General features: G+C 32.0%; 2 protein-coding genes across 3 annotated transcripts; both read left to right on the top strand.

Annotated features, from left to right (window-relative positions):
• The first annotated feature begins 304 nt into the window (after positions 1–304).
• On the top strand, positions 305–17,231 carry LOC132756495 (heat shock 70 kDa protein 12B-like). Of its 2 annotated transcripts, none has more exons than XM_060747575.1 (5): positions 305–342; positions 13,951–14,277; positions 14,926–15,147; positions 15,463–15,619; positions 16,928–17,231. In XM_060747575.1, exons 1-5 carry the CDS (start codon positions 331–333, stop codon positions 17,203–17,205), a joined length of 996 nt encoding a protein of 331 aa, XP_060603558.1. In that variant the 5' UTR covers positions 305–330; the 3' UTR covers positions 17,206–17,231. The 2 variants fall into 2 exon arrangements, with proteins under 2 accessions (XP_060603558.1, XP_060603559.1); XM_060747576.1 differs by lacking the exon at positions 305–342 and adding an exon at positions 11,876–11,976.
• A 64-nt stretch (positions 17,232–17,295) lies between these two features.
• On the top strand, positions 17,296–17,988 carry LOC132756503 (heat shock 70 kDa protein 12B-like). Its single transcript, XM_060747584.1, has one exon. The coding sequence runs from the start codon at positions 17,296–17,298 to the stop codon at positions 17,986–17,988; it is 693 nt and encodes a 230-aa protein (XP_060603567.1).
• Positions 17,989–18,466: the final 478 nt, after the last annotated feature.

The raw sequence follows: 18,466 nt of genomic DNA, 5'->3' as shown, positions 1-18,466 counted from the left end.
GTATTTGTTAATGAATATTTGCGCATTATATTGTAAACTGGATGAATTTTGTTTGGATGTCCGAGTGGGTGCATTTAGGAAAAGAAAATTTTATCCCGTTTTCAGGTGTAAAACTTTATATATACATTTTTTGAAATTATATCAAGTATCAAGTACTAAATCCATTGCTTATCTAGTGGTAAAACATAAAAAGACAGGTTAATAAACACATTCGCGATACGGACTATATATTACAAATAATACATAACGACACTGCCGAATTATGCTATTATGATATTGCCCGTCGTCATAATTGTACATATTACTTCCTGTTTGTGAATATACGAAGACATGACAGTTATGGTAAGTTTTACAATTTCAATTACTCTTGTCATGTCTCAGAGAATACTTAATTACTTAATTCTAAAATTTTTGACTGCATTTTAACCATTGATTATATTATGTTTTGTTTTCTTGTTATAAACATTAATTTGAAATCGAAAGTTATACAAATAAAATATCTGTAAATCATTTCGTCAATGCAAAGCACTGTTATCATGCCAGGATTAACATAGATTTCTCGCAAATATGTTTTCCTAAAAATAAGTTACAAAATATTATTCTATCATTTCACAATTAATGTACATATCGATATTTCAATGAGAGCTTGACGCGAGTGACATTTGAGTGGCCTTCTGTTTTGAGAAGAATGTCTTTTGAATAATCATATGTTATTATTACATACATATATTTGATGAAAATTTGTGCCTAATATTTCATTGTTATTCATATCTGTCACCTACATATTTATCAAAAAATAATATACACTCCAATTTAAGAAAATTATCAGCATCATATATGTACATTTTGATTTAATCAATAGAGCAGGTATAGATATATTTTTTTTGGTGATTTTTTATCGTTTTTCGTTGCTGCAACTTTTTTTACAAAGTATGCAAATAGATATAAAATCCATACCTGACTCATACGCAGTTTACAAAACAACAACATTAACAACAACAACAACAACAACAACAACAACAACAACAACAACAACAACAACAACAACAACAACCTTTTATCGATATAAAAGGTTGAGGTTATCAAACGCGTGTAAAGAAAACGCTAACAAAATAAACATCGATAAAGGATAGTGTATATATACGAATCGACAGGATAATGTTTGGGGAATTTGCAATTTAGGAAAATTACCTAAATAAAAGAATTTTCCTCCTACAGTAATAAAATGCCAAAAACGTAATGTCTTCTTAAGTATTCGCAATTATACGTAATGATTCAATACTAAGCGATGGATTTAGCTGAGAGGAACTAGAAAAAGCAATATTAAGTCAATCGAAAGTTTTGATTTAAAGTAAATAAAAAGAATTTGCAATATCATCTATTTGTAAAATAGGTTGCTGACGGAGTTCAGACTATGTGCATGTTGAACAGTGCATTAAATCAACAGTATTTCATTTCCTTGAAAAAAGTTTATATCATTTCAGTTATTATCATTTTTGTTTGTATATATATTCAAATGCACATACAATTGTGTATCCCTTACAAAGCAATTTGTAAAAGTTTGCTTCACAGAAATGTACTTTTTTCATTTCACTCAACAATTACACGTATGTTAAATGTATATCTTATGCCTTCTTCTTATGTCATTCAATGTATCTGGTTTCCTAGTGTTCCTAATGTATGTTTTGTTGACCAAACTTCTGAAATTATATATATATTGTGCACAGGCTTCCAATTCCCAGAACATCACAAAAAGAATTCTTGTTGGAGCGATAGACTTTGGGACGACCTTCTCCGGCTGGGCCTTTTCATTTAAACATGACTATGAGTCGGATCCGACAAAAGCAAAGACAAAACACTGGCAGTCAAGATCAGGAACATTAGTGACAGAAAAAACACCAACATGTGCATTGGTAAATCCCGATGGTAAAACACTGAAAGCGTTTGGGTACGATGCCGAAAACGAATATAGGGAATTACATGATAAAGGAGAAGAAGAAAATTATTTCTTTTTTAAACGATTCAAAATGGAACTCTATTGTAAGATGGGCAAAGTACGTTTTTATATATCTTGATATTCTTTATCAATTTCCAAATATAAAGAAAATAACTATCCTATGCACGACTCCTCCTATAAGAATGTGTCAACCAATCATCCATTGAATGATCATCATCAAGTACCGGTATGCATATTGTCGGGGTTTTGAGATGCAATCACATTTGTCAGGAAACCCGATTGAACAGTTATTAATTCAATGAAGCTTTACTTAAAACAAAGGTCGTTAGTTGACAGTCGCAAAAGTTGATACTACGTACATCTTCACTACATCTCAGGGATTTTAGATTTTTTGTCCCTTTTTAAAGAAAAAATATTTGCTGTTCTCTTTTTTTATTTTTCTTCTATGTAATGGCAACATAATTTGGACAATCAGAAGAGAAATGATTTGGACATTACATTAAACTTTGTACGTGTTTTTGACCTGTCGCGCCGATTATTTCTTGTTTCTTTTACTGCCAAAAGATATTGTAGTTTAAAGTTAAGATTACATGTTTTCTTATTCTTATTCACAGTGTTCTGTCAGATTAATTTGAAAATTAATTATGTGACAAAATACCTGTGTTCTTCATCCAAAATATATATGAATATTTCTTTTATTAATTCCGATTTGAAAGAAAATCTTCATTATATGTATAAATATTAATCCAGGACATAAAACGAGACATGACAGATGTAGATGATATGCTGAATAATGCTAGCAAGGGAATAGATGGCATAATTAAACCCTCTGAAATTCACTTAGTTGTAACAGTTCCCGCAATATGGTCAGATTCTGCAAAACAATTCATGCGTGAAGCTGCCGACAAGGTAATAAATGTAAACTTTAACGTGGACATTTATTCTAGTTATTCTCATTGGCAAGCACCCCCCCCCCCGACTTTACTGCGTTCGAATGATATCATTTTGTAAGAACTTAATCTTAATAAGCCAGTAAGAGTGGGGAAAAGTGCTGCAATATTGTCATTATTGAAAAAAACTTCTATTACATTAAAATCCGTATCAAAATAAAATAGTTTATCTTTAGATATTGTGCATAGTCATCTATCATCTAAATCTAGAAAACGCTATGTGATCGGCACAAAGTAGCATTCAGTTCTTTTGAACTTCATTTTAGTCATGTTAGCAAATAATAAATGGAACCAAAATGGTAAATTACTTTCTCAGGCTGGTATATGTAAGGAACAACTAACAATCGCACTGGAACCCGAAGCGGCTTCGTTGTATTGCAGGCATGTTCATATCCATAAACCTGGTGAGCTTGGCAATGTATCCATAGACAAGCTACCAATTGGCACCAAATACATAGTTGTTGATGCAGGAGGTACTGTTCTTTTAAATATTATTGAATTTTTTCATTTTACAGATTCATAGGCGTCATATATGCAATTATATCAAAATTAAAAAATACATTTTTCTTACAATTGCTGAATGATTTTGTTACTACTTATAAATCAGTGTTCTGATACTGTTTGATTTAGCCATAAGTTGAGCATTTTTCATTTGGCGAATCGGTTACTTTAGTCACACACAAAACTGACGAGTAGTATCATCCAAAAATTGTTGCGTTGTGGTATACGTTGTGTTAACGTATTCTAAGTTAACATGGATCAAATACTTAAAATTAAAAAAAAAATCAAAAAATATTTGCGGTAATTATTTCACACTATAACTTATTGTTTTAGGCATTGAATAAATAAAAAAAACATTTGAAAAGAAAGACGCATAAATTATTAAATGTTTAGAGCTCTTCGTTTCTTCTTTCCAAATCTAAAAACAAGAAAATGTTGGTTTTTTTTTGGTAATGATAAAAACAGAAGTGCATATGTACAAGGAAACTTAAATGACACAATGTTTTCCTGAAATTATCAAAACATGAACGTTTAAAACTTACCTGTGAATTTTAAAATTATAGTGGTTTGAACTTTATGACATTATTATCGATGGTTTCATATGTAAAATACACGTACTGTTTTTCTAGGTGGAACAATAGACGTAACAGTGCATACATTGAGAGAAGTAAAACCTGCGAGTGGTGGCGATTGGGGAGGTATAATGATTGACAAAGAATTTGAAAATTTGCTTATACGTATAGTAGGACAAACTGTTTTTGAAAAATTCAAACACGAAGAAAAAGAGGATTGGATTGACATGCAACGAGACTTTGAGTCACGGAAACGAGAGACGACTGTAGACAGAGACGGGAAAACAGGGATTAGAATACCTGCATCACTGATTGATCTTCACAATCAAGACTCACAGCTTGACCTTTGTACTTCATTAGCATCGTCTCAGTATGCTGGTCAGATTGAGCTTAAAAGGGATAAGATGAAGATTTCTAACAAAGTCTTTGTTCAACTATTCGACGCGTCAGTGACAAAGACGGTTGGTCATTTGAAGTCAGTGCTGTCCGACGGCTCACTGAAAGATGTGAGAGTTTTGCTTATGGTTGGTGGCTATTCGGAATCACCGGTTTTACAACATGCAATAATGGAAGCATTGCCCGGAACTGAAGTCATTATACCTGACGGCGCGTCATCAGTCGTTTTAAGAGGTGCTCTGATATATGGACATAATCCTTCTTCAATAAGTGAAAGGATTCTCAAGTATACCTACGGCACTAGCCACACACCACTTTTCATAGAGGGAGTTAATCCAGAGAGCAAACGATTTGTAGCGGAAGACGATATTATTTTATGTCGTGATGTCTTCGGTAAACTAGTTACTACAGGACAAAGCGTGAAAATGGGAGAAACACAAGTAAAGGAAACATATTTTACAGTTTTAAGTCAGCAGAAGATTATGCGGTTTGATATCTTTGCTTCAGAGAGAGAAGATCCCGTTTACATTGATGATGACGGATGCTCTCAGATAGGAGTACTAAATATAAAGTTTGAGAATAGAGATAAGGAAAGTATTACAAGTGAGAGAGCAGTTTCACTATCTATGTTATTTGGCGGGACAGAAATTATCGTTGAAGTCGAAGACAAATGTACTGGTAGGAAGAAAATAACCTCTGTTGATTTTCTTTGGTAATATAGTGAAAGATTTTTATAAGGAGAATGAAAAGAAAAGATAGGAGTTTTTAAACGTTACAGTAAGGCTGTTGAGATATATTTTAAGACAGCACATTTTTGCTGTTATATTTGTCTGGTCCTTCGGTATAATTTATTAAGTGTTGAATAATAATAATTGAATAATACATAACTGGTTGTTTCTATCGCGAATGAGAGATGTCGCCGCTTTTCTTCCATTATTCCTCATGAACGCTGTCTGCAATTTTCATGTTGATTTCATTGTTTTCAAGGGATTGCGCCTTTTCCGGATTTTAATAATCATCACAAATGGATGTAATTTCTATTCTCCCTTATATATATTTGTATTATTTATTAGAGTATCAATAACATATATTGTATGCATAATTTAATCAATGTACAATACAAGATAAGACAATGGCATATATGGCATATATGAAAGCAATTAAATACTAGATTTGCTAGAGCAAATGAAATACTATACACTATATATACACACAAATTGATTGACATGTATGAGTATGTTTAAATTGTTTTTGTTACACATAGGTCTCATACCCTAACAGCAGATCGTGAAAATTAAAATTTTGAGAATTTTTTATAAAATAAAATGCGTATTTCTATTTTCTGTATTTTCACTGTATTTGTTTTTATTTTCACTGCAGTATAACATATTTTCTGCATTTTATAAGGCTGTCTTGCCGACTACACTTTCCTATATTCAGCTAAAACACACAATTAAAGGAGTAGTCTTTCGAGACATCCGGTCAAAAAGCTATAAATACGGGATTTATATTCATCTTGGAATGACAATAATCAGGGTTACCACCACTCGTGAAATACATATTTTCATACCACTCGATGAAAATAAGTCCTGTATTTATAGAAAAAAACTTGAATATTGATTTCTAATATTGAAGCTAAATGTCACTGAAATCATGCACTTCATTACAATTACAACTTTTAAAATAAGGAAGATATTTTGTTTCATTTTCTATTTCAGTTAAAAAATTGATATTAGAAATTAAATGCTAATTCAATATATTTTAATGATGCCATATTTTTGTTATACCTCCAGTTACAGTGTAAAACCTTGAAATTCGAATACAATTTAAACGGCGACATGTCAATATATTGCCTGTGTAAATACATACAGAAGCAACAACAGATTCTTTGTGAAAGGTAATTTTCTCTACAAGCAATTAAAAAACAGCCAGCATCTAATCTTTACTGAAACGTTTTGAAAGAGTTACTTTTGAATATAAGTGGGATGATTTAGCCAAAAGTCATTAAGACTCTTCAATAAGATCTCCCACTTTGACCTTTTTGATCAACAATTTTTGTATCACAACTTATACAACTTTTACAAAGTTGTTAAAATTTTGAATGCAGTAAAGCCTACATCTAGTTCCGCTACTTGTGTCTTATAGTACCAAGCAATAAACCGACATGAAGATGTTATATTGAATTTGACCTCGGTAATGATTTCTGACCTAAGGCAGAAAAAATCAATAATACTGCTAAAATTAAGGCTGGGTTCTAATTTAAAAAAAAAAAAACTGCTAAAACTTTAGGAAAGAAAAAACAACGTAAGTTTACATTTAGAAAATTCTTCCAAATTTCCGTTTTTCGACCCCTTTAAAGATTTGAATTTTCTTCAGTTTTATGTTAAAATGACAAGATCAGTGTGGCGTCTGTAAAAACTCTACCGAACATTCAATCAGAGGTGTTAAATTTCCGATCCTCGAAGCTCGTTCAGCATGACATTCTTGTTGTGTTTGCGGTTTTTAAGTCCATTCAGCGGTGATCCAACATCAAGTGATACCTTTTTAAAAATCATAGAGACTACCGCTTGACATAAATTTTAAAGAAGGGACATTTACTTCATTGAAAGAAACATCGAAAGTCTGTTGTTAACAAATAACACTATTACAAAAGTATTTGCTTCTCATGAACATTCGTGATAATGACAACCTAGCCACATAACTGAAAGCTTCTTATTTAGTCCGTCAGTGTTAAATAGTTCATTGTACTTTTTCGGAATACTTGAGAAATTTGCCTAACTACTCTAGGGTCATGCAATAATAAAAAGAAGCAGACTTAGATCATTGCAAACTATATTTCGAAGGAACCAGCGATCCCTTTGAGCTTCATTCGGCAAAACGGCTGTACTTAATAAAGATTATAAGCATTAAAATAGTTTGTTTCCTGTCAGTTTACCCAGTATACCATGTAGACATAGCAATCCGGCAAATGTCTGAGGTATGCAAGAACTTGAGTTCTATCATATTCTTGATTGTACTACTTCATGTAGGTAAAACTCCAAAGGAAAAGTAGCCATGTCGTTTTTCTAAATATTAAATCACAAAGCATGGACTTCTATGGGTTTTTGTCATGAAAGGTGAATTATAATGTCCTAGCAGCCAAATAACAAATGTCAAAATATGTAAACAATATTTCGCATACCAGATAGTAACCTTGGTCGACATAATGGCTCATTTAATTACTCAGCCGTATTACTACCAGTTAGTATGAATGATCTGAATAATTAAAGCTAAAATATGAAACATGTATAATTTTTCACGAGCAGACCATTCATCTTAATCTATCTTTATTAATTTGTCAAAATATACAGTATATTTTGCACATTACTTCCAATCCATCTATTCATTTATACATTAACTATTAGTTTACATATTGTCTTCTTTTACATATTGTCTTCTGTAGAAATATGAAACTACTTAAGTTTTTAATTAATTCATATAAAGGTGATTTTATCTTATATAATGTTTAGTAACAATGAAATGCACGATAAGTGGTATAAAGTGAAATAACGTGCCAATCTTTCACACAAATAACATATGTATTACCATAATCTGTCACACTAAGGATGCGGAAAATTGGTTATTAATTATGTCAATTTAAACTTAATTTTTCATTTTTTTCTACGATTATAAATATAATTACAATATGCTTTAACATGATAATATTTTACAGCAGAAATTCACTTAAGCACAATATTTACATCTTAAGATTCAAGTTTTACAGTTAATTCAAACAGACTAGCTTTCATGTTGCTTCTGAAAGATATTACTATAATACTTGGCAAGAAATATATTTTGCATGTGTTGTATTTTGGCAAAATTAGTGTTTATTGGTGTTTGTTATTGTTTTTATTGCTTGTTTGTTTGGTTTGTACGTTTGTTGTTTTCGTAGGTTTTTCTTTCGCTAATGCATGTAGCAATCTGATTTTAAACTAGATTGTTATTTTGTTTGTGCTTAGACATAGGTGGTCTAATTGGTAAAATTGGTAAAAATTTGTTGTGTTTGGTTTATTTTTTTTAATCATTTGTAAAGGTATGTAACTTTGAATGTTTGTAACTTAAACTGATAAGATAATTAATCGAATTACAATGTTGGTATTTTGTCAACATAAAATCTCCGATATTAGTTACAACAATTAATGATTTCATTTCTGTCAATTCAAATTATTTGAATTACATGTTGTGTGTAAATGTAAACATGTATCATTCAATAACACACATATTATTTCTAGGACAAATTCGCAAAACGTCAGCAAAATAATCAATAGGTTGTTTTTCTTGTTCTGGTTTGTTATCATGTGCATTAAATGCATGTACCCTTATCATCATACTTGAGGAACAAGTTTATTCCTATCTCATTATGTTTAGTATCTACGTCTCTGTTATTTTCTTATCCCTATCACTGTCTCTCTGAATATAGCACTGTGTTAGGTTACCTTCCCGTTACATAGTCTCGGTCAGGATGCTATCTGACATTATACAGTCCTACGGTCGATTACAGATTTTGAAGCAGTTGTACTGTATCCTTACAGGTGAATGGTATTGTAGCACCAATTGATCGGCTATTTGGCTGTTTAATAATGGAAGACAACGGTTTAAGAATCGTGTACAGTTTAAAGTTACATTTTTGCAAGAACTCATTATATCGTTACTTAAAGTAGTATTACATTACACTTAACTTTGGGAGTTAAATATAGCTAAGCTACAACACATTAAAAGTAATATCGGTGTAACATCTTCTGTCATTCTATTGATATGCAATGACGGCAGTCAAAGAGAAATAACAAGCCATTCTAACCTGTTTACATTAAGTTGAATTTGTTTATAATTGTACAGGCATATTTAAATCAAAAATGTTTGTCAGAATTATTTTTAATCATAATTGTAACGGGACAGACTATATTTCCTTTAGATGTCAAATATATACATTCGTCTTATATTATCGAAGATTACACTCTCTGTATCTGTTTTCATCTGAAACCACGAGGTAGAACTACTTTCACTGTGAACTTATTATGAATAATAGCCGAGGATGTTCCGATTGGGTAGATGCGAGTGTGAGACTGGAATGATTTGCTGTTTAGCAGATCCACAGATTTTTGCCATATCTGATTACAGAAGTTTGGACAACCTCTCTTATTGTTTGGGAGAACAAGTAGTGAAAATGTATGCTCTGATGCTTTAACTAAGTCACAGTTTGGATTTTGCTTTGAATCATTTGAAGGTCAAGTAGGCAAACCTGCAGGTCAGAGAGCTTTTTCTCAGGATATTGTATTGGTAACCATGTCTACTTGAAGATCAGTCAAGATGTTCGATATTACAAGAAAGCAGAGGGAGTCTCTGAATGTTGAGGTCATCTAGTTGTACAGAGTTTTCCATGTTGTAGAATGCTGACGTTAACCTTTTAGTGAATATGTACGTAGTCTGGTTGCCTGCCTACATTTATTACGGAACGTAGTATAAGGGGAAGGAACTCCAGACTATTGTGTACGAAGCATGGTGCCGTTTTCTATGACTCTTTCAATCGGAAACTGTACTAGTAACTTATTGAAACAAACGACTATGACTATGAATTCTGAATATGCTAAAATTTAAGTTTTCATTGCAAAATGTTCACCTATCTAAAATGTTGATTTGACCATTGATATTATATACTCACGTGTATATTGTGTGTATTTGGCTCTAAGCATGTGCACATATGTATTTATAATGTTATAAAGGGCTCATAAATTATCTTATGAACTGGGAAATAAATCAGCAGCACGTGACATGTTATACCAAGTGAACATTTACCACCGCCACATTGGTTTGCGTATTTGCCAATGATATATGTTTACAAACCTTAATACAGGTATTTCAATAAGTTTTGTATTATCTATCTGCTTTCTTTAAATAGCACCAACTAGATAGAATAAATAAAGTTTTAAGCAAAAATCTTTATATCTACTCAATATCTGTAATACCCTACTGACTGTAATATATCATAGATAAGATTTTTTTAAATAAATCTATCGGACTTCTTGCTAACTGGAGTATGTGTATATAACTTCCTGTTATGTAGCTTCAGGGATCTATATCGATGTTATAGTTTTTGATGTTTTTTTTCTATTTTCAATAATTTCAATTAAGATATTTGTTAAAACCTTACCTACATATAAATATGTGACTATATTTTTTGTTTTCATAAAATACTACTACATTTGCAATTCATGTGGACCATAAAGCTGTATAGATTTAATTATGTTGATACTTGATTGTGATAATAAATTTCTACTTTATAACGGAACATTGTGGTCTTTATATATCATCTAAACACGATATAATTCTATTCGATCAGTATTTATTTGGATATATCTGTTTCCTTGAAGTGTTTTGAATTAATGGCCTATAATTTGGGCAAGCATGTCTTTTGATTGTTAATAAATATTTGCGCCTTATATTTGATTTATTTCATGAATAATCTATCGCTTCAACTTAACCAAAATAGTGTACATGTCAATTGAGGAAAATTATCAGTATCAGATGATTAAATTGTATACTAAAACAGAAAAACGACTGAGTATGGTTGGTTGGCATAACATGAGTGACATTCGTAATCATCAGCTACAGAGTGGCATAATTTGTTATCAAAAGGAGGTTGTTATTTTCTTTTGATTAACTGTAATGTCCTCTCGAATAGCTCAATAGGGAAACATAGGGCTCATAACAAAGTGGTTGCTGCTTTGATTCCCGGGCAAGGTGAATTTTTTCCTGATATATTATACATCGAAACTTAAGGTCAATGGGCTCTCACCCATGTTGTATTTGTAGTCGGTCACTTGAGGGGAAATTTTAAATTACTGATGAGTTATCCAGGAAAGCCAGTAAGGTGGATCTGATAAAATGTATTAAAATCGGCGTTAAAACCAGTCAAACAGATACTGCATTATAATGGGTCTAAGTTTTGGCTAAAATGCCTATCCTACTAGGGGATACTGCATTATGTTGGGTCTAAGTTTTGGCTTAAATGCCAAAATACATAATCCAATATGTAGAACAGGTAATTGATGTACTTCATATATCTGTTGCATATTCTCACTCTTAATCACATCCCCTAGTAGGATAGGCATTTTAGCAAAAACTTAGACCCAACTAAAAATAAATTCCTTCAGAAAAGATAGATATTTGCATATTTGTAATCACTATATATGTGTTGCTACAGAAAAAAGTTCTAAAGAAACCTAAAAGTATATATATAGCCCTAAAAAAATTCGAAGTATAGAATGATCAAAATGTCATGTCTTGAAATAATATGATTGTTTAAATAAGAAAATCTATGGAAATATAAACCATTTACTCTACGAAAATATTAACAAAATAACACATTAATACACAAACGTGCTTTATTTTAATATAATATACTTGTAGGTAAATAACGTTTAAAAAGTCGCAAAACTGCATAATCTGTACATTATTATTCAGACTGGTATAAAACATGACCCAACTACATTCGTCACAATTGTGCATATTACTTCCTGCTTGTGAATTCTTTGACATTTAGTAGGAAGACGTGGAAGTTATGGTATGTTACGTTTTACTTTTTAAATTTTAATTTTTCTTGACATTTCTCAGATAATACTTAATTATTTAATCTCAAAATGTTTACTGCATTTTAACCATTGATATATGTTTTGTTTTCTTGAAATAAACAAAAAAAAATGAAATCGAAAGTAATACAAATGAAATATTTATAAATCTTTTCTCAAAATCGTCGCTGCAAAGTATCATCGATATGTGTCATCATGTCAGGACTGATGTTATTTATCAATAAACATATAGATTTCTCGATTTAACGAAAATAAGTTACATGATTACAGTGAACTCGACAGTTTTGGGTCAGTAACGAAATTACCGAGAGAAACTAAACTGCATAAATTGTGCAACAAATACTTCCTCCTTACTATGATATAATTCAACAATTCTAATGATTTGGTAAACTTATTTTTCAGAGTCTACATCTGAATATATGTAAACACAAGTTAAATTGGATCAGTAACAAAGATTTACCAAATCGTTTTTGAAAAACATTCCTAATTTTGAGAATTTCCCTCTGGCTGACCCGAAATTGGCATATGTAAACTAGGTCATATTGTCTGCTAGTTCTTCATAGAGACGTTTGACAAAAGAGATGAAAGTTTTTAATCTTGTTCAGTGGTAAATAATCTTCAAACCTTTGTGCAAAACATACCTGTATTACTTAAATTATTGATACAGTTAACAGTTTTTGCGGTGGCATGTAAACAAATATCATCTGCTTTCACTTTTGCGGGAAATGATGCCGTCAAGCGTTTCGTGATTGCGGCATCCATTCTTCAAAAGACAACATTCGAAATCAACGTGAAAGTAGCTAAGTTATTGATAAATATGACATGATTATAAAATTAATGAATAACTAAATCATTTCCAAATAATAAACATATTTTTCTGAATGTGACCCGGAATTGTCGACGACCCGGAACTGTCGAGTTCATTGTATTCTATCATTTCAAAATAAATGTAAAAATCGATATTTCATTGCAATCTTGAAGTAAGTGATATATGAATAGCCTTAAATTTAAAGAATAATCTCTTAAGTAATCAAATGTTATTATTACATATTTGATTAATATTTGCGCCGGATAGATAAACATTTTTTGTGAATTTCTTTATCGTTTTTCATTCGTCAAAAGTATGCTGCAACTTCTTTTACAAACTATGCAAATAGATATATAATCGATAGCTGACTCATACCGCAGTTTACAAAACAACAACAACAGTAAAAAACAAACAAAAACAAAACAAAACACTTTTAAAGACTATATAAACGGTTGAGGTTATCGGACAGTTTTGTACCTGTAAACACGTTAAAGAAAAACCTAACAACATAAACATTGATATGAATCGTGTATACATACGACTCAACAGGTTAATATTTGGGAAATTTGCAATTTAGGACAATTACCTAAACGTCCTACATAAATAAAAGCCAAAACGGAATGTCTTGTGAAGTATTTACGATTATACGTAATGCAATTCAGTGCAAAGCGGGAGATGTAGCTGAGAAGAAATAGAAAAAGCAATATTAAGTCAATCGAAAGTTTTGATTTAAAGTAAATAAAAAAAAATTGCAATATTATCTATTTGTAAAATAGGTTGCTGACGGAGTTCAGACTATGTACATGTAGTTTAAACAGTGCATTAAATCAACAGTTAATTAATGCTCGACTCTTAAATGCAGTATTTCATTTTCTTGAACGAGTTTATATCATCGATCATCTCAATTTATATACGAGACTGTATGTGTAAATGCACATACAAGTGTGTATGCCTTACATAGCTTTTTGTAAAAGTTTGCTTCACAGAAACGTATTTTTTTCATTTTATTCAACATTTCCATGTACTTTGTTAAATGTAAATTTTATCCTTTGTTCTTATTTCATTCAATATATCTGGTTTTCTAGTGTCTCTAAATGTTTTGTTTACCAAACATCTGAAATTATATTTATATTGTGCACAGGCTTCCAATTCGCAGATGACCACAAAAAGACTTCTTGTTGGAGCGATAGACTTTGGAACGACCTTCTCCGGCTGGGCCTTTTCTTTTAAACATGACTATGATTCGGATCCGACAAAAGCAAAGACAAAACATTGGCAGTCGAAATCAGGTACATTAGTGACAGAAAAAACACCAACATGTGCATTGGTAAATCCCGATGGTAAAACACTGAGAGCGTTCGGGTACGATGCAGAAAACGAATATAGGGAATTACTTGATAAAGGAGAAGAAGAAAATTATTTCTTCTTTAAACGATTCAAAATGGAACTCTATTGTAAGATGGGCAAAGTGAGTTTTTATATATCTTGATATTCCTGATCAATTTCCAAAAATAAAGAAAAAAACTATCCTATGCACGACTCCTCCTATAAGGATGTGTCAACCAATCATTCATTGAACGATCACCATCAAGTGCCGGTAGTTATCGGGGTTTTGTGATGCAATCACAATTGGCAGGAAACCCGATGGGACAGTAATTAATTCAATGAAGCTATACTTGAAACAAAGGTCAATTGTTAGTTGACACTCCCAAAAAGTGAATACTTTATCTTTACTACATCTCAGTGATTTTGGATTTTTCTCCTTTTTTAAAGAAAAAGTATATTTTCTGTTCTTTTTTCTTATTTTTCTTCTATGTCATGACAACATTATTAGGACAATCAGAAGACATTACTTTAAACTTTGGGCGTGTTTACGACCTGTCGCATCCGCTAATTTCTCGATTTTTATTACTGCCAAAAATAAAACATTGTAGTCTTAAGTTAAGATTAAGTTTTTATTCTAGATCACAGTGTTCTGTCAGATTTATTTTTAAATTAATTATGTGATAAGATACTTGTTTTACTTCATCAAGGAAAAAAATATGAATCAATCAATATCTTTATTCATTGCAATTTGAAAGTAAAACCTTCATTACATGTTTAAATATTATTCCAGGACTTAAAACGAGACATGACAATCGAAGACGAATTTGGCAGACCTCTTTTAGCAGCTGATATCTTTGGAATGTCAATCAAGTTCCTGGTAGATGATATGCTGAATAATGCTGGCAAGGGAATAGATGGCATAATTAAACCCTCTGAAATTCACTTAGTTGTAACAGTTCCTGCAATATGGTCCGATGCTGCAAAACAATTCATGCGTGAAGCTGCTGAAAAGGTAACAATGTAAACTATAACGTGGACTTTTATATTAGTAATTCTCATGGGCAAGTCCCCCCCCCCCCCGACCTTACTGCTTTTGAATGATATCATTTTGTCAGAACTGAATCTTAATTAGCCAGTAAGAGTGAGGAAAATATTAAAATCCATATATCAAAAAATAGTGTCTCTTTGGATATTCTGCATAGTCTTCTATCATCTAAATCTAGTAAACGCTATGTGATCGGCACACAATTATTCAATTATTTTTAACTTCATTTTAATCATGGTTGAAAATAATAAATCGAACAATAATTGTTAATTACTTTCTTAGGCTGGTATATGTAAAGAACGACTAACAATCGCACTGGAACCCGAAGCGGCTTCGTTGTATTGCAGGCATGTTCATATCCATAAACCTGGTGAGCTTGGCAATGTATCCATGGACAAGCTACCAATGGGCACAAAATACATAGTTGTTGATGCAGGAGGTATTGTTTTTTAATGTTTGATAAACATTGAATGTTTCTTTGCATATAACAGATACATAGGCGTCACATATGCAATTATATCAATATTTTAAATGGCATTCTTCCTATTGCAGAATGATTTTATACTAATAATTAACCAGTGTTGCCATAAGTTTAGCTTTTTGTATATACGCTCCTTGATTTTGGCGAATTGATTTCTTTGGCCACACAAAAGCTGACGAGTGATATCATCCAAATATTGATCCGTTGTGGTAAACGTTGTGTTAACGTATTCTAAGTTTACGTGGAGCATATGCTTAAAATAAAAAAAAATAAAAAAAAGATAATTAAAAATTCAAAAATATTTGCGGTACTTACTTTAAAACTTGCTATAACTTATTGTTTTTGGCATTGAATAACTAAAAATAATTTAAAAAGAAAGATGCATAAATTATTAAACCTTTAGAGTTCTTCGTTTCTTGTTCCCAAATCGAAAAACAAGTAAATGTTTTATTTTTGGTATTGATTTAAACTGAAGTGAAGCATATATGTACAAGGAAACTTATATAAGAAAATGTTCTCCTGAAGTGACCAAAGCATGGACGTTTTAAACTTACCTGTGAACATTTAAATTATAATGGTTTGTTTTTCTCTATTTTATCGCCACATCAGCGTTGTTTGTGCCGTGTGGAGGCCATAAAAAGTCGCCCCGTACATTCAATCAAAGATGTTATATTTCCGATCCTTAAAGATCGTTCAGCACGACCTAATTGTTGTGTTTGTGGTATTTTAGTTCTTTCTTTTCGGCATCTTTCTTGTTGGGTGGTTCCAGTATTCCTCACTTGAATACTGTTAAATCACCCTTAGGATAGGTGGCCTGTTTTTTAAATTTGTCTTTTGACGTCATATCTGTGATATGCAGTCTCAATAACCTCAGATTCCCGCTTTCAAAATTCCATTTTATTTAGTTCCGCCCATTGTTTTCTCGTTTAGGGCACATGCATTTTTTTACTTGGGGACCATATGCCGCTTTTCATAGAATGGCACTAACGTGTCACATTGAAGGTTCCATGCTAACCGTCATATGAACACATCTTTCAAAATTTTACCAATTCATGTTAAATGTTGAATTCTGCTTAAGCCGGTGCTAGGGGGCGTTGACGGTAACTTGCACTTTCCAGTACCGTCCATGAACAGGCTCAATCAAACCGTGCCTTTTACAATTTTGCCGCGTTGGGCTTTCTTTAGGGATTCTGTTTTTCTCTATTTTGAACTTTGTTACATTGTTATCGATAGTATCATACGTGACATACACGTATTATTTTCTAGGTGGAACAATAGACGTAACAGTGCACGAGACAGGAAGTGAGCATACATTGAAAGAAGTAAAACCTGCGAGTGGTGGCGATTGGGGAGGTATAATGATTGACAAGGAATTTGAAAATTTGCTTATACGTATAGTAGGACAAACTGTTTTTGAAAAATTCAAACACGAAGAAAAGGAGGATTGGATTGACATGCAACGAGAATTTGAGTCACGGAAACGAGAGACGACTGTAGACAGTGACGGGGAAAACAGGGATGAGAATACCTGTATCACTAACTGATCTTTACTATCAATACTCACAGAGCTTAACCTTTGTACTTCATTAGCATCGTCTCAGTATGCTGGTCAGATTGAGCTTAGAAGGGATAAAATGAAAATTTCTAACAAGGTCTTTGTTCAACTATTCGACAAGTCTGTGACAAAGACGATTGGTCATCTGAAGTCAGTGCTATCCGACGGCTCACTGCAAGATGTGAGAGTTTTACTGATGGTTGGTGGTTATTCTGAATCGCCCATATTGCAAGATGCAGTAACAGAAGCATTTCCTGGTATTAAAGTCGTAATACCTGTGGGCGCTTCATCAGTCGTTTTAAGAGGTGCTCTAATATATGGACACAATCCTACGTCAGTAAGTGAGAGGATTCTCAAGTATACCTACGGCATTAATTACGCACCTCGTTTTATAGAGGGAGTTCACCTAGAGAGCAAACGATTTGAAACACCAGACCATTGTATTAGATGTGATCATGTCTTCGGCAAATTTGTTACAACGGGACAAACCGTGAAAACGGGCGAAACACAAAAAACAAGGAGATATGGTACATTTAACCAGACTAATGTGTTGGTTAAAATCTATGCTTCAGAGAGAGAAGACCCCGTTTACTGTGATGATGATGGATGCCTTGAGATAGGAAAACTAATGATAGAGTTTGATGATGAAAATAATAAAAGTATGAGAGAAGTTTCCCTGTCTATGTTGTTTGGTGGGACGGAAATCACTGTTGAATTGGAAGACAAATGTACTGGTAAGAAGAAAATAACCTCTGTTGATTTTCTTGGGTAATATAGAAAAACATTTTGAAAAGGGAATTAAAAGAAAAACAGACAAGACAAGAATTTTAAACGTTACAACAAGGCAGTTTAGATATATTTTAAGACAGCAAGTTGTTGCATATATGTATACTTCAGTCAATGTACAATACAACTTATTATACAAGATAAGGCAGTGGCATACATATATGAAACAAATCAAATATTTGATCTTCTAGAGACTAATAAAATTCTATACACTATTAAAATATATATGCACAAATCGATCGACATTGATGAGTATGTTTAATTGTTATTGTTACACTTAGGTCTCATACCCGAACAATAGATTGTGAAAATTGAAATTTTGAGAAATTTTGATAAAATAAAATGCGTATTTTCATTTTCTGTATTTTTACTCCAGTTAAACTATGTATATTTTTCGTATTTTCAAGGTAGTCCCTCCGTCGGCACTTTTCTAAATTCAACTAAAACACATAATTAAAGAAAGA

This window comes from Ruditapes philippinarum, unplaced genomic scaffold, assembly GCF_026571515.1.
Source record: "Ruditapes philippinarum isolate M1 unplaced genomic scaffold, ASM2657151v2 ctg1494_1_1_1_1, whole genome shotgun sequence".
Lineage (NCBI taxonomy): Eukaryota > Metazoa > Mollusca > Bivalvia > Venerida > Veneridae > Ruditapes > Ruditapes philippinarum.
This window is presented reverse-complemented; position numbering and strand designations above follow the sequence as displayed.